This window comes from Monodelphis domestica, chromosome 4, assembly GCF_027887165.1.
Source record: "Monodelphis domestica isolate mMonDom1 chromosome 4, mMonDom1.pri, whole genome shotgun sequence".
Taxonomy (NCBI): Eukaryota; Metazoa; Chordata; class Mammalia; order Didelphimorphia; family Didelphidae; genus Monodelphis; species Monodelphis domestica.
This window is the reverse complement of record NC_077230.1, coordinates 246673645-246697268: the sequence shown is the minus strand read 5'-3', so window position 1 is coordinate 246697268 and position 23624 is coordinate 246673645. Positions and strand designations below refer to the sequence as shown.

The window sequence follows — 23624 nt, the reverse complement described above, 5'->3', positions numbered from 1 at the left end:
AAAAATAATCTGAGCTTAATCCATAAAAATCTGTAAGTCATTATAAGTTTTTACAGAGGGTATTATCATTATCAAAACAGAAGATATTTTCTGTGGTATTGATAAACTAGAAAGAAGGAAATATTGGATGTATGGATTCTAAGAGTAGAGAATGACTCAATTTAAAGAGTATTTGTTATACCCTTATTAGGGGCAAGGTACTATTCCTAAACTGAATTTGGTAATATAGCTAGAAAGACAGGGTTGATTATGGGAAGTATCATAAAGAGAAGTAATAGTGAAAAGCAATCTAATTAATATTCAACAAAAATCCAAGAAATTAGTCATTTCAGAAAGGAAAAGCTATCCTGAGAAGTTAAAATTTAGAAAGAATTAAAACATTTCATGCTCAAAATGGTTATTATAGAATGCAAAGAAAGGATCACAAAAAGGGCTCAAACCTAATTATTTACACTGCCATTGGTACATAAACTTCTACATTAAATAACATATAAAGTAGTGATTTTAGAAATTGGGAATACTAAAGATACTTACTGGATTCTTCATTTCCAAAAGTGTTTCCAACTGCTAAATTAGTTTCTTCTACTAGGACATTCTGATTGGCTTCCAAATGCTGACCAGAAATGTCTTGTGATACATTCTTACTATTCTTTGCTTTACCTTTTTAAAAAAGGAAAAAATTATGCAGAAATCAATTCTTTTTTTTTTTTTAAACCCTTACCTTCTGTCTTGGAGTCAACACTGTGTATTGGTTCCAAGGCAGAAGAGTGGTAAGGGCTAGGCAATGGGGGTCAAGTGACTTGCCCAGGGTCACACAGCTGGGAAGTGTCTGAGGCCAGATTTGAACCTAGGACCTCCCATCTCTAGGCTTGGCTCTCAATCCACTAAGCTACCCAGCTGCCCAATTCTTTTTAAATACACAAACATAAGAAAGAAAGGGACAGCAGACAGTTTTAGAAAAGAAACAGATTCAAACCTTAGTTGTATAAGATATTTTTATATGGTGTTTTTTAATAGTTTAGGGTATTTCACCTCAGTACATTAGTTTCCCTCAAAATGTCAAGCACTTTGAGGGAAAAGATAAAATATTTTATTGCTTCTGTAGGATTTGATTTTGCCAATAATTGAACTGGGTAAATAGTAGGACTCTGGCAAATTCTTGACAAGATTTTCTTCCATAGTTTAATAAGTAATTTAAGGAGTTACAAGAACTCCCTTGTCAACTGAAGATTCTTCACATTACACATAATGATTACAATGTACAGAATTTGCTGAAATGTAAGGAAGAGCTTTTTTTCAGATGCTATGAAAAGAGAATCTTGACTTACTGATGTTTCCTAAAGAACTGGAAAAAAAATCTTAATATTCTAAACAAAGTAAAACAAAACAGATGAATTAACTGTGCCTTCTCACCATAATCAAATAGGTCAAAAAGGGCCTGAAATGCTGGGTCTGATTCTGTTTGCTCCAAGATATCCTGTATAGCTTCTTCAGACATGTGGATTTCACTCTGCAAAAGAATTCAAAGTACAACAGTCACAAGTCAAATGAAAAAAACAAAAAAACCTAACAAACAAAATACACAGCAGCAAAGAATCAACTGCTAGTACTTGAAAAATAAATGCTTCAAAGAACATGCAGAATACAATAAATTCAAGATGAATAATATTGTTTAAATCTCAGCCCAGGCTTAAAATCAGTGGTGGAAGTGACAACACCAGTGAAATGGACAAATAGAGAAAACGTTTATTCACTGCTTACTAAGTGGCAGGCACTGAGCTAAGTGGAGGAAACATGAACATAATACCTATACTTTTTATTGAAAAACATCATGCTAAGTCTTATACAATATCAAACCACTATTAATTAAAGTAAGAAATACTCTCAAATATGATGCTACCCTTTGAAAATACAACTTTTAAAAATAAAATCACAACTCTGACACAAATCTTAGGGAAAAAATCATTAATTTTAAGAGTCTAAAAGTGACTATTTCCAAAGTTCCCAACAAACTGGTCTTAGCATTTATAGTCTTTTAAAATATTTCCTTCTAAAGATCATTCTCCAGAGAAGATGCTCCTCTGAACTGGATATCTTATGTATGACACATACTTGTAAAATAAACAGTCTCCTTCTTTTTCCCCAATGCTTTTGTCATTTGAGTTCATTTTAACTTCATTTTCATGCATTTATCTCTGTGCCCCTCCAACTAGATAGTTATTTTAGTGTCAGGGCAATGTTCTTTACAATGCCCAACTTGGTCTCTGGCACAAAATAGGCGTTAAATATATTTGTTATGATGGAGGCAGAAAAAGTTTCTCTGCCTGGAGAGAATATTTATATGTTAAAGTTAGTGTACTAGGACTAAGTCATGTGAGAAAAAGAACAAGTGAGGTTTTCTTCTTAAACCCTTATTGCTTCTAAGGTAGAAGAATGATGAGGGCTAGGTAATGAGGTAGGAAATGGGGAAGGAGTAGGGAGAGGGAGAGAGAGAGAGAGAAAACTAAAGAATCAGTCCTGAAGTAATAACGAAGATAAAATTAAAGTTCTAAAAAATGTACACAATGTTTTTTATTTTATCCAATTATTTTCTTCCTCTCCCTTTCTCTCTCTCGGACATACCTGAAGTCCCAGGATATCATCAATTGAAGTCTCTTGTTCAGTAGGATTGCTATCTGCTTGCTTCGGTACTTGAGCAATGTTACTGTCACTACAACATATAAGAAATATTTTAAGCATACATTTTAGATTGGGTAAGATATGGTTTAATATTTTGATATATGTCTCACCTAATCAAGAATTTGTTAATATTTTCTGCAAGTTTCTCTTGTAGAGATTTGTTGCTTAGTATTTTTTCTCTGGCATTTTCAATAACCATTTGCTACAAAAGAAAATAGAAATTATTAAAAGGGTGTAAGGACATTTTATAAACATTTGAAGGCAACTAAACAACTCAACTCTGGAATCAGGATTAGGGTGAATTTCCTCCAAATGCATTTAATTTAGAGACCAGCAACCCCTCAACCTTTATTGCTAAATAAGAGTTTCTTCTTCCTCTCAGTCACCTACTATTTTCTCACTATCTCTCTTCCTATTATGTTGTGTGGTACTTGGAGACTTCTGTTTTGAAAGAGACCAAATTTTCTTATATTGGATTTCAAAATAATGTATTGTTGAGAAGATATAATATGATGCAAATACTTATTTTATATTTTAGTATTCAAGGTTGAAGTGATAGCCGTGTAATTGTTAAATAAGTTTTATAAGTGCTGCTATAGTTACTTACTACAGAACTTAAGAATTCTATCATCACTGTTAATAGTTTAAAAAAAAAAGGCATTATGTTACATTAATCTAAGAAAATAGTGTTATCTGTTTTCACATTTCTGTCCAAATAGTAACAATGGTCATTTATAAAGTGTTTTTAAAAGACCTAAATACATTAAAAGATTACACAATCTCCTAATTAATCATAATGGCTGAAATGATTACCACAGCAACTAGTCTTTAACCATAATCTTAGTAAAGCACAATAAATTTCCAACAATGTTTTTATCAGTACAGTATTTAATCACAATGTCTTCTACAAATATTATGTAGAGATTAAAAGGGGAGCTTAATAAATATAAAACTTTGGAATCAAGTTCACTTACTTTTTCTACTGTAAATGCATTTGGATCCTGAAAATTTCGAATTGTGGTCTGAGGTCCAGAAAATGTGATGTTTTTCCTTTGAGATTCACTGAAAAATATGGAAAAGACTTATCTTGATTCTGGAATCACTTTTCTACAAACTTTAATAGCTTAAGTAATAATAACTTATAATTTCTAATATCACTAACATTATTATTCGGATCATGGGTATAGCAAGAAAACACAAGCTAAGGCAGATTGCTATATTTAATTAGGTTTTGAGAAGGGCTCTAAGATGACAGTATTTTGTTTTCTGAGGAACAGCCTATGGGACTTCAGAGAAAGATCTATTAACTAGGTTGACCACAGGACAATGAATATTTTGGTCACATCATTTCTCAAATACTATCTCCTAAAATATGAAAAGACCGAAATCTGCATTGGTAGATGAGTATTCACAGGAATGAAACCATAACATGTTGAAACAGACACGTTCTGTACCAGCAGAAATGGCAGTGACAGAAAAGAACTTAGCTATTCTAAAATATGCCTTTACCAAAGTGGGCTGTGAATCTGCAAAAGCCATATGGAAAACCTGATGGTTTAGAAAATATGTCTGTTAAAGTATATTTCACATAAAGCCAAAATCCATTTATCAAGTATGAAATGTGGCAAAAGAAAGTCCTTGTGTAGTACATTTCACAAGTTACTTTTTTTTATTAATATAAAAACTTTCTAAATATGTCTAATAGGTAATGATATAAATGATTGACAAATTCACTAACTTGCTTCAAACTACAACAAGAGATGTGGGAGAACTATTAACTCAATCTATAATCCTACACATTAGAGCAATCATATTCACATCATGAATATGCTTTTGGACTTCAATGAAAGCTTTATTCCTTAAGTTATAGCAGGTTCTCTATCAAGCCCTAAAAATTAGGGCTGGTGAAACAATGCATGTCATTAGTTAGTTATGAGAGACTCATCAACAAAGATATGTTAACCAGTGATCAATATATATATATACATATATATATATAAAATATATACATATATATTTTAATTTTTAAAAACCCTTACCTTCCGTCTTGGAGTCAATACTGTGTATTGGCTCCAAGGCAGAAGAGTGGTAAGGGCTAGGCAATGGGGGTCAAGTGACTTGCCCAGGGTCACACAGCTGGGAAGTGTCTGAGGCAAGATTTGAACCCAGGACCTCCTGTCTCTAGGCCTGGCTCTCAATCCACTGAGCTACCCAGCTGCCCTGATCAATATTTTTTTTTTTAAGTCTTACCTAGCCCTAAATAACCATTGTCTATCAAATAAACAGGCCTGGGTACTTGACTCAGTCCTCCTACTATATTCAGAATATAATTATCTTGGCATAATGTCTCATTTCTGTTTAAGGGTAAAAGTACCCTTTCTCAAAAAAAGAAGAAAAATTAAAGTTACCTTTTTCGTCTTCCAGGAGACATTAAGCTAGAATGAATTTTCCGTTCTTGAGGAACAGGAACTACTATATGTAAAGAATCTGTAGCTAGAAAAAAAATTACAAAGAGCCTCATTCAATATTGTTGAAAGCCATTCAATAAAATGAATAATATAAAAATTTGAGCTTCACTGATGAATGACTGATGAATGAATAAGAAATATGAAGTGTTATATCTGATATTAACTTGAATATTAAGGAATTATCTTCTACTGCTGGAAACAAAGAAATGTAAGAAAGAATAATGTTTGATAGGGAGACAAGTAGAATAACACATTTTAACTAATTTTTTCATTTCAACTTGGACTTGGGTTTTCTCTAACCAGAGTTCTCCTTGACTGTAAACTCTCTTCCCTCTCCTTTTCCCATATTCTTTATTGAATGGCATAATTTTTTTTTCATCAAGGTAAGAACTAAATTAAAATAAAATATTTCACTTATAAATCCCAAAGAAAGATTACCAATGCTTCTTAGCAGAAGCTATAATATAGCTTTAACTTTCTAGCAAATTCATGATGTGTTATTTTGGATAGTTCACCTTTATAACTGATGCTACCCAATGGCACTCATTTATATCTTCTATGCCTGACACTGCTCTTCATGATGGGCACTGCCAAGATAGTTTTTTTTTTTTAAAAATACAGTTTATTTTCAGTTCTATTTCCATATGGTACAGAGAAAAACCATAAACTGGCCCCATGATAACCATCAAGAAGTAATTTTCAAAAATATTTTAAGTATTTATATGTATAAGATAATTATATCAGAGCTAAATCAATGATAGGAAATAAAATAGTGAAACTCACTGGTAATGCTGTCAGGAGGCTGTGGAACAAAAGCAGAATTTGTTCTAAATTGGGTTGTATTTTGGGTTGTCATTGGTCTGATGACTTGTGTGGCTGCCAAAGGAGCAGACGTATACTGTCCCGTCTGATAAGGTAGAGATGAGAGTTCCGAAGTGATGGGAACTACCTGAGATGCAAGCTTTCTTTGTCGTTTTATCTCTGCAATTCCACTTCTTGTACGTGCTAAAAAGAGGAACATTTAAAAAACATAAATGGTAGCTCACAAACAACAACCCTAAAACTTAATAAACAATGGCTTTAGGAAATATAAGAAATCTATATTGTCTGGCACACTGGATCTGTAGTCATAGAAAAAAAAAGCACTTTTGTTTATTTGTTTTATATTGTAACAGAGACTAAATATATAATTCTGCCCTGCCTCTAATTTGTGTAGTTTAGGTTTGTGCTATAATCTTTTTCTTTCTTTTTTTTAAACCTTTACCTTCTGTCTTGGAATCAATAATTCTAAGGCAGAAGAGTGGTATGGGTTAGGTAATGGGTGTTAAGTGATTTACTCAAGGTCACACAAGCTGGGAAGTGTCTGAGGACAGATTTGAACCTAGGACCTCCCATCTCTAAGTCTGGCTCTCAATCCAGTCCCTTTCTTATATTATTAAAATTCAATAATTCAAATCATTCAAAATTCATATAAAAATAAATTAATTAAAAATCAGTAAATAATTATCTAGTATTTACTGTGTATACTGAATTGTATTCAGTGTGGATGAATTGAAGTTCAGGCAATATTTTGCCTCAACCACAAAAGGTTTAATAGGGAGATGGGATACAAAGACCAACACAAAATTTTACCTAATTTTATCAGAAATGTCCAAGAGTGAAGAGATGAGTAATGACTAAGGATATCAGTCAATGAAAAGAGTGTATTATATGAGTTTTGCTTTTAAGGACAGAGATTAACAGGCAGAAAGAAAGGGAGGGAATTCTAGGCATATGGAAACATCCTGAGCCCTGAATGGTATGGGAAATTACAAGTAGTTTTTCCCATTATTATTATTATTATTATTATTATTATTATTAGAGAAGAGTATAAAATAAAGGTGAAGTAGAAAAGAGAAGTACCTGCTCAAGGAGATCCTTGAATGATAGGCAAAAGAGTTTCTACTTTACTCAATAGGTAAAAGGGAGAAGCCACTGAAGGAATTTAAACAAGAGTAACATGACTAGATCTATCCAAAAAGAGAGTAAGTTTGGATTCAATGTCAAGGATAATTAGTTTAGGGATAATAGTAAATAAAGGCTTGTACTAATGTGTTAGCAGTGGGAACAGGGAGGAGTGGGTAGATCATGTTGGTAAAATTCATAGGATTTAGAAACTTCTGATTTAAATAATTAAAGAAAACCTTGAATCAAAACAACAAAAAATAAAGAGCAATTCTGTATACACAGAAGAATACAAAAAACAAATTGTACACAGAGCCATGAATCTATTTTTCATATGGCTTGCCTATTTAGAAACTTTTGATATGAAAAGAGTGAAGAATTAAACTGCACTTCACTTTTAGACAATCTGACTTACTAGCCATGGATAGAAGGTCTGTTGTGAAAAGAATGACCACACAATCAGTCATAATATGCTCTGCTCAGCATTGGGTTGAACTTACTGTAAAAGCTGAATACGAACCTCTTTGATTAGCAGCAAACCCTGGGGAACTCTGCATGCTCCTACCAAATACAATGAAGTAGTTATCAAAAAATATTTAGCAAGTGTTCCATGTATACATGACATTTTGTTTTAGGTACAGTTAAACCTAAAGTGAAGATATGGCCCAAAAGTGACTACATACGTCTCTCACACAGAGAAACTGCATACCTTATGGAGCATGGAAATTTGGCAGAATGCACGAAATTAGTTTTAAATTTAAAAACCAAAGAAGCAAGGTAATGTGCAACTGGATCACTAGAGTGTCAGGTGAAAAACAAATATTTGAAAATAAATTTCTTCCATTGTACCATGATATTCTTTGGTGTTTTTGTAGGGGTATGGGTGAGGTGTGTCAGGGGTTTGGGATAGAAAAAATACTGGATATATGACTCTTTGGGGCTTAGTTTCATCTATATCTATATTTTTTTGGGGATTAGATTTGAGATACTTGCACTATTGACTCTCACAGAACTTTTAAGAGGAAAGTGCTTTACATATCGTAAAATGTTACAAAAATGTATTCTGAAATTTTCATGATTTACAAATGAGATAAATATGTGCTAGCACCCACACATAAAAGCTAAACCACTTTCCTATTTTATCAAATGAAAAAAGCTGAAATGAAAAAACCCAAGGTGATCTTTATTTTGTAACACAGACATAAAAGAGCAACTAGTTAGCAAATTTAACCGATCCTACCCTAAAAAGTTTTGAATTTGGTGTGATCTGAAACACACCATGCCCTATAAAGTCATATCAGTTACGTTCTGTTTAGTTAAAAGCCTGCTGTTTTCTATTATATATAATAGGAATATTTCTTTGGCTGAAACTGAGTGTTCCATTCAGTTTGGACATCAGCCAGACTTTAGAGGGCTCCCTATTCTTTGTGACTTGGGAACAGGTGGGTATTTTGGTTTCTGAAGCTGGATACATAGCACAGAGGCCCCCCAGCAGAGAGTGTAGGCAGGACATGGATTCAAATTTTAAAATCAGATGAAGGAAGTACCCATTTATAGTTCTAGGAATGGTCCAAGTATACATATAAACAATCTTTACAGAAGGTTCCCTATTAGTCTTTGTAGCCAAATAAGAAAGCACTGATTTGGAAGCTAATTTTGTAAGCACTGGCATCCTACTGAGTTTACTTAGGTCTAGTACTCTAGGTATATGGGGCAGTAACTAGGTTTCATGACACATAAGCATCTTATTTACAAAACAACAGAATACCAAAGGTGCCCTGGAACATATGAAATACTTCTCCACAAAGGTGGTAAGATGATGCTAAAATAAATCTATTTGTTAGGTCTCTCAATCCCCCATTCCTCAAGAGGAAAAAAAAAAAGAAAGGTACTCTGGTATAGTAGATGATGGACGGGGAGTTAAGATATATTTTTGACTACTACCTACCTAGTTCCAAGTGTGACTGTGTGAAAGTCTTTAATTCCTATTGCCTCGATTTTCTCATCTGTCAAAAGAGGGCGTTGTACTAGATCTAAGGTTCATTTTAGCTTTAAAGATTTTATTAAATTATAAAACCATATTTTTTAAAACAATGGTTCAATGAAAGTCACCAAAATCAATATTTCTAAGTACATTAAATCCTCTCTTAGGTCAATCTGATACAAGCTATACTGCATTAAGGATTAAGACCAATACTTTTCACTTTTGAAATCCTTAAGCACTCTATGATCTTATGTTTATTACCTGATCTGAGAAAGGGTATGATCTAATTTCTTCCATAGAGATGACATCATTGCTGGGACATCATTTGTTGTTTCTAGAACATAACAAAAACATTTCTTAATTAGGCCTGTAGCAGAAAACCAAATTTTCAGTTTGAATATAAACCCAAAGCTTTAAAGAAATGTACTAAAGAAAATGTATAGTCCATGTCTTGTTTGGTAATATAATTCACATTGAGAAGTAACTCAAAAGAGAAGCCAGCTTTAGGGATGACTGCAAAACTAAGGTGAATTTAGTTTATTTTTCATTTCATTTTATTTTTTTAAACCCTTACCTTCTGCCTTAGAATTGGTTCTAAGGTAGAAGAGTGGTAAGGGCTAGGCAATGGGGGTCAAGTGACTTGTCCAGGGTCATCCAGCTAGGAAGTATCTGAGGTCAAATTTGAAACCAGGACCTCCCCGTCTCTGGGCCTGGCTCTCAATCCACTGAGCTATCCAGCTGCCCCCCCGAGTTTAGTTTATAACATACTTAGAGAGTAGCTTTCTACATTAAGCTGTAATGTTTCCAAAAACAAAAACTAGTAAAATTCTCAGTTCATAAAATAATTGTCTTAATTTTACTGGATACTTAATATTGTAGGTTTAACTTTTTTTTAGGGGTGCGGGGGGACAAAGAAAGCAAAATAAAACAAGTTCTATTTAATATATTTGGACTCTTTGCTTTTGTGTTTAGAATCTGAAACCTGTCACTTTCCTCCAACCCCTCAAATTGCATAAATATTACACAAACACCAAAGTAGTCACAATTTAGTAGTCATAATCTAGTATATTAAACAATTTTCTTGTGAGGTTTATTGTTCACTCTGGATTTATATGAAACTGAATAATAACTTTTTAGCCATTCCTTTGCAATAAAATAAATAAACTAGTATTAACTGGATTACAACAGTTTTAATGAATGATCCAGGCATGATCTATTTTATAATGTGGTTTGTTTGTTTTTGTCCAGACCAGCAAATCATCCTTAACTTATAGTCTCTTGAGAGTTCTGACCATGACCATACAACTAGTAGGGGCTCCAGATAGCACTCAAACTCAGGTCTTTAGGACTCCAAGGTCAGTCCTGTATCGAGTGTACTATGTTGACTCTCATAATCCCTTGTTCAGATTAGTGAGCAATAAGAACCTGATTATATATGTAGACTTGGGGAGAAATTCAACCGCTTCAGTTTTAAAATTCTAATCAGGAATAGGAAGTCAAAGTAAGCTTACAAAAAGTACAGCTTTAACTTTGCTCTTAATATAAAGCTAGAGAGAACTATACAACACAAAATTGTGGACAAAAAAATCAAGTCAAGGCTAAATTAAAGGAGTAAATCTATTTTCTGTTTCCAATAGCAATTATACTATCCAAATATTCCCCAAAAGGTGGAATATTAAATAAGCTTCTAAAAGAAGTTACACATAGTATTTTACATCCTTAAACCCTCAGACCAAAGTAATTCATGCTTGATCACTATTTTTTATATGTTCCTATAGCTCTTATGGATAAGCAGTCAGGAAAATATGGGTTCAAGTCCTGAGACTGACATACTAGCTGTGTGAACATGTTCAAGCTGCCTAAACTGCCAGTACTCAAGAAATCTTTTCTAGGTATTATCAGGTGAAATAGAACTAGGGATATTTAACCTGGAGAGAGGACTTGGAGAAGGAAGGTATAAAGAGGCAGATTTGGGTTTGATATAAGGAAAAACTTCCTTGCGCCTCTTCAGTCTTAGAAGTGATACTAAGACAAAAAATAAAGATAAAAATAATTATAACTATTCCAAAGTGAAATTAGCTGCCTTGATATGGAATATAGTTTTCATTGCCTAGAGCAGGGATTCTTAACCTGGAATTTGTGAACTCTTAAAAAAAATCTTTTTTATGACAATTTCAATGATTGTTTATAATTCTACATATTTCTTTTATATATTTAAAAAGGTAACAGTTCATACATAAGCTTCACCAGACTGACAAAAGGTTCCAGGACAAAAGGGCTAAGAATCCCAGTCTAGCTATGATAACTTGGTCATGGTGCAGAGAGGATTCTTCATCTATGAACTGAACTAGATGGCTTGTGAGGGTTTATTTTAATTCTTATATCCAATGATCTAGTGACCATAAGTTATAGAAGGGTTACTGGTATGCAATGGTGGAAGGAGTCTTCATGCAGGAGTTCCCTACACCAAAGACATCACAGGTACAAATTTTTTTTTTTTACCAAGCGGTTAGCTTGGGAAATAGGTGGGTAGAATAATAGTTGGCTTTTGTATAGCACTTTAAGGCTTGCACAGCACTTCAAAGACAGAATCTTGCTTGATTTTCACAACAATCCTGTGAAGCAAGTGACTTCATTTTATCTCCATTTTCCAGATGAAGAAACTGAAGCTTACAAAGCAGTTAAATGATCTGCCAAAGGTCACAAAGTTATTAAGTACCTAAGGCAGGTTTTCCTTAGTCTAAGTTTAGTTCTATCTTTCATTTTTATAAGTTATGGGCATTTAAAAGAAAGAGGGACTATACTTATGATTTCATTGGTATAAGAAACTCCAGATAAGACATTGCTTAAATTCATGCAAGCTTGCACTTATTCTGCAACAATAGGATCAGAAGTTCTTGGAGCCCTGATTTGGTGATTTCTCCTGGGTCACACAGCCTATCAGGGAAAGGCCTTGAATACTTCCTGGTTTCTGGGTGTGCTTTCCTCTTGCAGGAACTTAAAACCAAGAGAATCAGAAATACCAGAACTTCTTTCCTTAAGTTAGCTTAAATCCCATAGTTTACTGTAGGATAGAAACTAGAATTTAGGGATATTGATCAATGTAAACCCCAGAGTTTATATTCTGTTGGCCAGGGCTCAAAACTTGTTGAACTCTTTATTTCTTGTGGGACCTAGAGAAGGTCACTTTACCTGTTTATATGTTTCTGGACTTGAGCTTTTCTGTCTGTAGCAAGGGTATCAGACTTGAACAGAAATGAGGGCCACTAAATTGTATCTAAAGATCTCATATTAAAATTACTTATTATTTTTTTTACTATTTTTCATTATTTTATTATTTTGTTAGACATGTCCCAATCACATTTTAATCTGCCTCGGGCTATACATGGGAGCACTTGTTTGGGACGAATGCCTGATACTTCAGATTTAGAGCATTAACTAGACATGAAAGCAGTTCTCTTCTATAAGTATTTGGATTACAAGAATTTCTGAACAGAAACCTCTCCCTCACCTCCCACCTGGCTGACATAGAGAAATCAGTGGATCAAAATATAGAAACAAACTAAAATTTTTAAAAATTAAAATAAAAAAACAAACAAAAAAAACTTTTATAAAGAACCCCTCTCTATAACCTATCAAACCAAACTAATGCTTTTTAAAGTGCAAAAAATCCTTTTTTAAAAAAACCTGATGTATGATTTATAGTTTTAAAGAACTGCCTGGGCATTGAAAGGTTAAAATGAATTGCCCAGAGTCACATGGCCAATAATGTTAGAGTCATGACTGGGCTTGGATCTGCCTGACCCCAAGGCTAGTTAGTTCTCTACCCACTGTGCCAAGCTAGATAAATGGCTTTTAATAATACAACAGCTTCACCCCCCCCCACCATAAAAGAAATTCTGAACTTTTGTTCATTCAAAATTTTTACCTTTTGCTTTCATAGCTACGTATTCATTCAAAATTGTAGTTAAATTTTTTCCAAATAAAGACTGAAAAGGAAAAGAGAGACCAGTTATTAGCATTATGATGACATGGTATTACTAATAATCTTTCATACTGGAACACTTACCCAGACTTTTTTTTTTATTAAAATGTAGAAATGCTGGCCAGTTTTTTTTTTTTGAAAATCAAAAACAAAAACAACAACAAAAAATAAGGGACAAGGAATAACCATATCCAAATGAATAATAATAAAAAAAAAACCCCTACCTTCCATCTTGGAGTCAATACTGTATACTGGCTCCAAGGCAGAAGAATGATAAGGGCTAGGCAATGGGGGTCAAGTGACTTGCCCAGGGTCACACAGCTAGGAAGTGTCTGAGGCCACATTTGAACCTAAGACCTCCCGTCTCTAGGCCTGGTTCTCAATCCACTGAGCTACCCAGCTGCCCCCATCCAAATGAATTTAAAGAGGAGATAGAATCACTGCTAAGAGTTAAGAGCCATTTTCTAACCTGAGTCTGAGGAGGCATGGAATAGACCTGGGAAATAAGACTTCTGCAGGGAAGTAGAGATCTGGACAAAACAACTACTTAAAAGCAATACTGAACCTTTGCCCATTAACTCTAGCTATTTTAAATTTGCCTACAACTACATCCTGAGCAACTAAAGGTGAGAATAGGAAGAGTGAGTACAACTTGCACAACTTACCTCAAAAGTCTGTTGTAAAACCTTAAAAGACTATATAAATGTAAAGCACTATACTATACCTACCAGGCATACCAGGAATAAATATTTTTCTAACAAACTTCTAAAAAAATTCATATTTATTCCTATCTTGAAATTTTTTTTTCTAATTAGCAAAAATTTGTCCTCTTTCCCCCTTCTCCCACTCCCAAAGTGAAAATTAAAAAATGCACCTCCAAACCTAGTGCCACATATAGTTAATAAAGCAAAACAAAGCTCTACCTCAGCTATGGCTAAAATACATGTCTACTTTATACACACACATATGTAAATGAGAAAAGGAGAATGAGGATTAGATTCTGTATTTCAAGTTTCTCATCTCTATAAGGAGGTGAATAGATTATTTCATTATTAATTCTCTGGAATCATGGCTGCTCATTACATTTCTACAATGACTTTTGTCATTACAAACTTTCCTCCTTGTTCTGATTACTTTATTCTTCACTGGTTCATACTCTAAAAACATCCCATTCATCATTTCCTACAGTGCAACAACACTCTAGCATATATACCACTCTAATCAATCATTCCCCAAATGACAAGCACCTCAAATTCAGAGTTCCTAGATCAAAAAAGAATACTGTAAAGCAATAGTAGACTGCTATTGGAATTCCATCCTTCAAATGAAAACCACCCTATAGCTTTGGGAAAATATATTTTCCTAAAACAGGTAGCTAGTGTTTTGGATAGAATGCTGGGCCTAGAAGCAAGAACACCTGAGTTCAAATCCGGCCTCAAACACTATGTTGATACTGAGCAAGTCACCTCTGTTTACCTCGGTTTCTTCAACTGTGAAATGTAGCAACTACCTCACAAGGCTATGTGACAGTCAAATGAGATTAACATTGGTAAAGAAGATAGCACAATGCCTGACATATAGTAGGTGCCATATAAATGCAGGCTATTATTACTAATGGCACTTAGGACCATAGATTTTAAAGACATAGAAGAAACTGTAGTTTATTTAATCTAGGTTTTTGACCAATCACAAATTATCTTTCTTGCTCCAACAGCCCATACAAGTATAAAGGTAATAAAGTAGAAAAGAATATAGACTCTGGAGTTAGAGGACCTGGATTAAAATCCTACAGTGGATGATTACTACCAGTATAGTAATAATGGTCTTGAGCAAGTCATTCAAGCGTTCCTAGACTACTGCCTTATTTAAAACACGAATGGGTTGTACTAGATGGTCTCTGAGATCCCTGCCAGTTCTTTGTAAAATGGAAAATGTTAAGAAACATTTCTCTAACCTAAAAATAACTAAACCCTCTCTAGGTTCTGTTTGAAGGTGGATCTGATTCCCATAAAAAGTCCTTTCTTAAGGAAATGGTTTATATGGTAGAATATAAAATTTAGAAGAACACTTCTTGTCTTGTTTAGATTAATGCCCTCCCCTCTACAAAATGACTGGGCTCCAGACCTGTCTAAGTGGGCATATTCCTCTTGGTTAATTCCCAGAAAATGTGGGCTAAGGCAAAATATTATCCATGAAGAAAGAATTAAGCTGTTAATAACAGGGAAGAGGTCCTTAACTTTCTCCTAGGACAGTGATGGTGAACTTTTTAAAGACAAGAATGCTGTGTCCTGCCTCCTAGATTGAGTGCCATGCACCCCAGAAAGGGGAGGGAAGAAGCTTTCCCATTGTGCAGCTGGGCAGAGGGCCAGGGAAGTGAGGAATGTCCTTAGCAGCATAGACAGGAGGTGGGGAACAGCTCAACTTGAGTCCCTCTCGCTTTCTAGTAATGAACTCTGGTGGACAATTGCAGGTATGCCCACAAAGGGGCTTCTGTGTGCCATAGGCTCGCCATCACTGCTTTAGGAGGAGTTGTTCTTTTGTTTTAGAAGACAACTAATGATAACATGATATACAACATCTTGACTTAATGCATGATTGGATTTAAGCGAGGCAAAGTTGCACAAAGCTGTCAGTCTCATTCTTTCTTCCATAGACATCTAAGTTCAGTGGCAGGACAAATATCAGGATGACTGGAAACAGCCTGGGATGCAATGGATGACTGTGACATTTTGAATGTCTGACCAGGTTCTAAGTACTCCACAATGCTTTCTTCTGCTGTGTGCTTGTCTATTCATTCTGCCAGAAGTCTTCACATGCTTAGTTTGGACATACCTCTAAGTCACCAATAAGTTTAAAGACTGTCATTTATCTTATATAAAAAGTTAGTTTTCATGGGAATGAGACGGTAGTGAAAAAAGGAACAGAATTGACAAGATTTGGCAAAAGAATGTCTATGTAGATTGAGGGAGCTTGAGGAAATAATGACAGTTCCAAGATTTTGAACTTTAGAGGATAATAGAAATAAGGAATTTAGGAACAAGGGAGGTTCTAGGGTCAAGAGAGCAGAGTAGGAGCAGGGAATCTCAAAACCACTATGAGAATCCTTTCCAACTAATATTAAAAAACCACATAATGAATAAAGGAGTAAAAGAAGCAACAAGGAGACAGTGAAGCAACTTTAAAGAAGAGAATAACCTGAAAGGTAGGCAGAGAACATCTGGGGTACTGGGGTGAGAGGGGACCAGTCAGTAGAAGGCTATAGCAAGGAGTACTGGGCAAACCAACAAGATGCCCACCCCCATCCCACATCTACCACAGGCTGGTTCTGAAACTGAGTCTAAGCCAACACTTAGACCCTGAGACCCTGCCTGGGCCAATAATGGTACAAACCAACATACCCCTTAAAGTTCCAAGCAAACCTGCAGTGAGGTCCAAATTCTAGCCCAGGGAAGTCTGTACTGTGCAACCTGACCTGTGCGGGCCCAGAGAGAAGAAGTCAGGAGTTCTAGCCTGGACTTGTTGTGAGGACATAGATCCTACTTTGGAGAAGTCAGTAGACCCTAAGCTAACCCCTTGATCCTCCTGCCAAAAGTTCAAGGTTGAGTCCCAGGGCAGGGCAGTCTGGGGTATGTGCCGTGTAACTGACCTGATCAAGCCCAGAGTGAGACCAAAAGTCTATGCTAAAGCCTGGGGCTAGAATTTCAGTTATCAGTAATCTCAGTGGGTAATTGAATTCACAGTAGGAAGTGACTCTCAGAGCTCCCAGCCCACAGGCCATCTTGGGAGAACTGAAACTTGAAGAAACCCAGAAATAAGGTTAAGGGTAGCATCAAGGAAGGAATGAAGTTTAAGAGGATGCCCTAACCTCCCAGGGTTCAGAATCTACCTTTAAAAAGGCTGGGAAAATGAGCAAACATCAAAAAACACCCACCTAACTATAAAGAATTTTTATGGAGACAAAGAGCAAGGCACAGACACAGAAGGGAACAGTGAAAGCAAAGCAAACACATGAAAAGTCCAAAAGAAAACTATAAAAAGAAAAATATGAATTGGACTCAAATTCTGGAGGAGCCCAAAAAGGATTTCAAAAATCAATTAAGAGAGGCAGAGAAAAAATGGGGAAGAGAAATAAAAGCAATGAGAGAAGAAATGGGCCAAATGAAAAAGGAGGTTCAAAAGCTGATGGAGGAAAATCATTCCTTAAAAACTAGAATTGAGCAACTAGAAGTTAATGACTTCATGAGACATCAAGAAACAATAAAACAAAATCAAAAGAATGGAAAACAGAAGAAAATACAAAATATCTTATTGGAAAAACAAATGACCTAGAAAATAGATCTAGGAGAGACGATTTAAGAATTATTGGATTACCTGGAAGCCATGATTAAAAAAAAAAAAAGGCCTATACATTATAATAGAAGAAATTATCAAAGAGAACTGCCCATATAGTCCTGAATGAGAATAAAATAGAAATAATCCACAGACCACCTCTAGAAAGAAATCTTCAAATGACAACTTCGATGAATATAATAGCTAAACAAAGGAAGATTTTTGGAGAAAAGATAATGAGATATATTTTGGGAACTCTCTAGGGCTTGATATACAGAACTAGAAGTCATTTCCAAAGAAATAATTATACCAATGGTAATGATAAAGTTACTAAGGGAGAGCTTAGAGACCAGGGGGCCCAAAACAGAGTCCTGGATGAGGTACCCTAATTAGAGAGCAAGCTATGGAGTAAAACACAATAAAAGAGACTGGTAGAAGAACCAGGAGATAGCAGTATTTAAAAAGACTCAGAGAAACTATCCAAAAAGAGAAGGTGGTTTACAAATGCCATATAGAAATTAAAAAGGATAAGAACTGAGAAAAGGCTTTTATATTTTATAATTAAGAAGTTATTGGTAAGGTCAGATAGTAGGTTCAATGAGTGATGATGTGGGGAGCCAGATGCAAAGTCAGAGGAAAGAAAATGGAGATAGTGAATCCAGACAGCATTTTTCTAGAAGTCCGGTTATGAAAAGAAAAAAAAATGCTATTAATTACAAGTTAGGGAGATGGTGAAGGGAGGCTTTTACTATCCATTTTAAAGGGTGAAAGAGATTTAGAAATGTTTTAGTCAGTAGAAAATGAGCCAGTAGGAAAAAATATTGTGGAAGCAATCTGCCAGAGAAATGGCAGGAAGTGGGATCAAAATTACATGTAGAGAGTTTGTCCTTAGTAAGAAGAGCCAGATCTTAATCAAAGGCTAGAATAAAGAAGGAGGTTTTCAGATGTACAACAGAGAATAATTAACTTTTATTTTGTCTGTCAAGAATGAGGTTAAGTCCTCTGCTGAAAGGGTAGTAGGAATTCAAGAGTGGAAGATCTGAAGAGAGGTTTGGAATAGTTGCTATTGAAATGAATAGAAAATTAAATAAGGAAGAATATGGTCTTGTAATAAGGACTTAGTTAAGATAAGAGACCAACTTGCCATGACTTCCATTAGTACTATCTGGTACCATGTGAACAGGAGTGGATGTAGATGTTGGGAATAATCCAGGTTTGGGGTCTGGTAAAGTATAAGAGTGATAATGTATTGAGAAGTTTTCTGGTAGATGACCATAACATTGAATTGACTAACAACAGAATCTGGGGAAGGCAAGAAAGTGAAGCCAGAACAATAATAATAGCTGTGAAGTTACTGTATACTAGAGGGACTAAAAATCACAATGAGGGTGAAAAAAGAGATTTAGAAGGATAAAGAGAATTAGACTCACAGGAGGTTATAGAATTAGAATACTTGTGGATGTTGAAAAAAGTCAAGAGTGTGACTGTCCTTGTGTCAGGGTAGGGTAAAGGTCATCATGGAAGATGAAGAGTTGAGAAATTGGGAGGTCAGTTTGAGGAACATCAACATGCACATGTTTTAGTCCCTTAATATGTAGGGTAATAAACAGGAGTTAGGTAGGAGTCAAGGTAGAAAGGAAGACTATAAGTTAAGATATAAACTCTTTTATAAAGGAGGAAGAGTGACTTGGTAGTAAGTAGATAACTGCCAGCAGAATCTGGATTGGATGTACCACAAAAAGAATAGTTGGGATTTAGCAATGGAAATGTAATAAAGGAAGTGGGATTGAAATTACATGTAGAGAGTTTGGCCTTAGTGAGAAGAGCCAGATCTTGATCAAAGGCTAGAATTAAAAAAGGAGGTTCCTAAGCCAGGGATTGTGGGTTTGGGTCCCATCTGGGGTGCCACTTGTAATAAAGGGGTGTTTTGGGGAGATAGAGGGAGAGAATGAAGTCTTCCCTCCCTCAAGGCAAAGGACAAAGAAGGAGTTGATGTTGTTTTTGGATCAAGAGGTAGAAGTAAGGTGAGTCTGTTTTTTTCCCCCTTCAGTGGTAACAGAAGACATGGGTTAAAGTCCTGCTTCTGAAATATGCTTGCTATGAGACTCTGGGCAAGTCACCTAACTTTCAGTGCCCCTTGAAACTCTAAAAACTGTAAATTGCAAGGGAAGGATACGAATCTTAACTGGTAGAGGAAATTCCATAAAGTAATCAAGTCAAGGCCAAATGAAATATGGTTCTGAAGGGGTAAAGAGTGAGAAATGAGAGGCCAAAGGCTTATTACGGAAAACAAGTTTCCCTTTGAAACAAAAGCCTTTCTTTTAATATTTTCCATGATGTATCTGGAATATCATGGTTTCTGAAGAATGAAAGGAAAGATAACCAAAACGCAAAGGGGAGACATGAGAAAGCTGTGACATGTTATACATAAGGAATATGAGAAAAATGATATGAAGGATGTTATAAGAAAAACTTATTGTGGGAAAAAAAGGCTGGTTGACCACATTAAAAAAGGAAGGTGCGGATAGCCTGCATGCTATTCTAGTAGTCACATAATGTCAACTTATGTGCCCCTAACAATTATATTAGATAGTATTCTAGTTTTTTGGGAGGTCATGGACAAAAGTAGAATAGAATAACCAGGCATGGATGGATTGTAATGGTTATCAGTTGAGTGAGTACCCATAATCACTTGGAGTATTAGACTAAAGAGCAACTAAATTACTTTCCCATAACTGATGATTTGGCCTAATGAGGGAATTTCAAGAAAAAGTTTATTCTTTATAAAGTGTTTTACTGTCAAATGTAAACCTCAAAATTCCTTAGACTTATAAATGTTGGAAATTTCACCATTGGGATATTTCATACTTGGGAAATTTCTTACTGATAGTCTATTGGAATGGGAACCCCATTGGCATGGGAGGTTCCTTCTCTTCCCTTTTTCAGATTACTTTAGGACAGAAACCTTTTGCTGAACAATGGAAAGGACTTTGACCTATGCTTAAGCATAGAACAGGAATTTCTTTGAATCATGATTGATTTTAGAATTGATACAATGGAGATACTTGGAATAAATCTCCACCCTATTCAGTCCTAACAGGACTGAGTAAGGGCTGCAGCCTAGATCAAAGATTTAATCATTTGAAAATATGACCTTCAACAGACATGTGAAAAAGCCAGAAACCTCTGGGTGGTCCTGGGTTAAGATAGAGCCTCCATTGGCACAGGGAAATTGATGAACAGTGATTGGTAGATGGGGGAACTGAGAGGAGGAACTTGGATGGTTTCCTTAAAGATAGGAGGGTCTGGAGACTTGAGGGTTGTTGAGGAGTTTGGTCGGGGTGATTGCGGTGGACTCGGAGAAGCTTGCGCTGAAGGAAGCTGAAGGTGGGGGCCTCTGAGACTGTTTCTCCATTTTGGTCACGTGAGTAATAGGGACTGATCTCTTTTCTTTGCCCCAGCTATCTAAGGGCTTGGGCCTTTTGGCCCAGCCTAAACAGAAGGGGTATTTAAGCCCTATTCCCTTCTCTCCCTTTTTCTTTCTCTCTATCTCTAATTCCTTTCTTGCTCCTATTGTAATTAAACTCTAAAAAAGGCTGACGGCTGACTTGAGTTTTTCATTTAGGAATTACATAGCTGAATTCCTTGGCGACCTTAAATTAATATATATCAGTCTTTTAAAGTGATTCCCTTGTCACACAAATGAGCCGAAAAGACCAATTCACTCACCAGTAAGCAGGCTGGAATAAAACCTTCATCTGTACAATGTTCTGCATATTCCTTTAAATTTGAACTTTCTAAAATGAAAGTTTGGCAGGTAGAGATAAGGTTTTCTTGTTGTAAATAGCCTAAATAGGAAAAAACCAAAAACAAGTTATACTCTATATAATCAGAAGTAATAAAATGAAGAAACATTTTTAATACTTTCAGATGTTATTTTCATTATATATAATATATAGAAATTACAAATAAAATTACAAACCCTACAACATACACAGAACATGGCAAAATCCAGAAACTAGTAGTTTCTTTGTGAAATAGAGCTATAAGCATTACTGAGTTTTTTTCTCAAATCAGTATAAACTTATTCAAGAAATATTTTAATGCTTATTGTGTACAATAAATTTTACAGTAAGCGAGGAGATACAAAGTATACTCAAGACAGTCTTTATCACAATGGAACTTAATAAAACATGGAAAGTGCTTTGTATAGTCTTGAAGGGAGAAAGCAATGCTTATGAAGTGCATGAAAGAATCTTATAGTATTTTATGTTTAATTTATATTAAAGAACTATAACAATAGTTTCTCTCCTCTCATCCCATCTGAATAAACATTTTTAAAAAAGATTCATTAAAAGTATTTTTTTATGTCACTATAACTTTCAAGTAACTACCACCCCTACCCACTCTAACAGAATCCTCTTTTTGAACAAAAAAACATAAAGGAAAACAAGTCAACATATTAATTATGCCTACTTCTGTACCTAACCTCTCATTTGAAAAAAAGAAAAAAAAGGGCAACACTATTGCATTTCACTGAATTTTTTCTTGTATAGTGCCTGTCAATTACTTGAATTGGCAATCTTCTTCCTGTTGAACTTATATTGCCTGAAAATTCTTAAATGATCTCTCCTATATCTATTTGACATGTAGGTTTTTTTTTCTCCTTGAGATATTTCACATTTTCTTCTTTTGACTTTGTTTTAATCTTTCTGAAAGTCTCATGGAATTATTGGCTTCTACTTGTCCAATTCCAATTGAAATTACTCTAAACAGAATTATTTTCTTCAGTGAGCTTTTGAACCTCTTTTTTTCCATTTGGTCAATTCCACTTTTTAAGAAGTTATTTCCATAAGTGATGTTTTGTACCTCCTTATCCATTAGGCTAGTTCTCTCTTCTTTTTTCTTTAAAGCTATTATTTTCTCCAGCAATTTTCCACCTCTTTTACCAAGTTGTTAATTGTCTTTTCCGTTGTTTTCTTACATCCCTCATTTCTTTTCCCAATTTCTCCACCTTCACCACTCTTACTTGATTTTGAAAACCATTTCTTCTAGGAATTCTTGTTTGGGCTTTGTTTGTAGCTATTTTGATTTCCATTGTCTTTTCTAATTTAGTGTCTTGGTCTTCCCCGATACCACAGTAGATTTTATGGACAGGTTCTTTTTTTGTTGTTTGCCTATTTTCCTAGCCTATTTCTTGACTATGAACTTCATGTTAAAGTTAGGCTTTATTCCTAGGGGTAAGTAGCTACTGTTCCAACCTTCAGACTTTTTCTATATATTTCTATATATATATATTCTGTTTTCAGAGCTAGTTCTAGAGATTGGTGGCATGGTCCAGGGAGAGATGTGGTCACTTCTCTTCTAGTCTTCACTGGTTCTTCCCCAGGAAAGAACCTTGATCCCTTGGATTTACAAGGGATACTGTTTATTGGGGGAATCTGCTCCACTGTGACTGCAAGAGCTCTTCTCCACCCTGACCTGTGTCCCAGAAGTGAAGGAAATAGAGTTGTCAAACAGCACCCTGATCTATGGCTAGTGCTAGCATAGGCTTTCCTATAATATATTTCTGATCAATTGCCAGATATCTTTACTGTCTCTGATTTTAGAGCCCACAAGCCTGCTGCTGCTGTGCTACCTCCATGATCCACAATTGACATTGCTGCTAAGTGGACTCTGAACCAGCTCTTCCCCACTTTCCAACTTCCTTCGTTGTTTTGGACAGGAAAAATGTCTCACCTTGACCTTTTGTTGGCTCTGCTAATCCAAAATTCAATTTGAGATATTACTTTAAAGTTTGTTGGAGTGGAATGTTGGAAGAACTTGGCTGCTTTCTCTACTTTGCCATCTTTTCTCTGTTCTGAAAAGTTCCCTTAAGATGCTGATGTTTTGAAATTTGTCAGTTGTGGCCCTTCAAGGCTGAATTTGTGAATTTGTGAATTCAAGTGAATTTGCCATCTTTGTGGAAAATGTTCTATGTTCTGCTAATTTGCAAATACCAATAAGCTTTCCTAAAAATTTCCTTAGCTATTCTGCCAACATGGCAACTAACACTAACTTGAAAACTTGACTTAAAATGTATGTTCTCCAAATATAGCTTAGCCCATTACTCCACCCACAGGTCTCTATCTCTTCCTATTCCAATTATCACCTAATAGCTTCCTTCCTTTTCTTTTTTCCTTAAACCATTACCTTCCATCTTAGAATTGATACTGTATATTGGTTCCAAGGCAGA

General features: G+C 35.2%; 1 protein-coding gene across 2 annotated transcripts in view; it reads right to left on the bottom strand.

The window, feature by feature from the left end:
- LOC100026819 (protein NPAT) overlaps window positions 1–23624 on the bottom strand; it is a 47554-nt gene that overhangs the window by 17546 nt on the left and 6384 nt on the right. Inside the window, exons 2-12 of one of the 2 annotated variants that reach the window (XM_001371383.5) lie at window positions 21119–21237; window positions 13004–13064; window positions 9337–9409; window positions 7612–7652; window positions 5931–6152; window positions 5088–5172; window positions 3654–3741; window positions 2790–2881; window positions 2623–2710; window positions 1414–1510; window positions 535–660 (exon numbers count right to left, since the gene is read on the bottom strand). In XM_001371383.5, the coding sequence (XP_001371420.2) occupies window positions 535–660; window positions 1414–1510; window positions 2623–2710; window positions 2790–2881; window positions 3654–3741; window positions 5088–5172; window positions 5931–6152; window positions 7612–7652; window positions 9337–9409; window positions 13004–13064; window positions 21119–21237 (1092 nt within the window). Of the gene's footprint in view, window positions 1–534; window positions 661–1413; window positions 1511–2622; window positions 2711–2789; window positions 2882–3653; window positions 3742–5087; window positions 5173–5930; window positions 6153–7611; window positions 7653–9039; window positions 9098–9336; window positions 9410–13003; window positions 13066–21118; window positions 21238–23624 lie in introns of those variants that run through there. The other variant, XM_016433874.2, reaches the window with a different exon arrangement.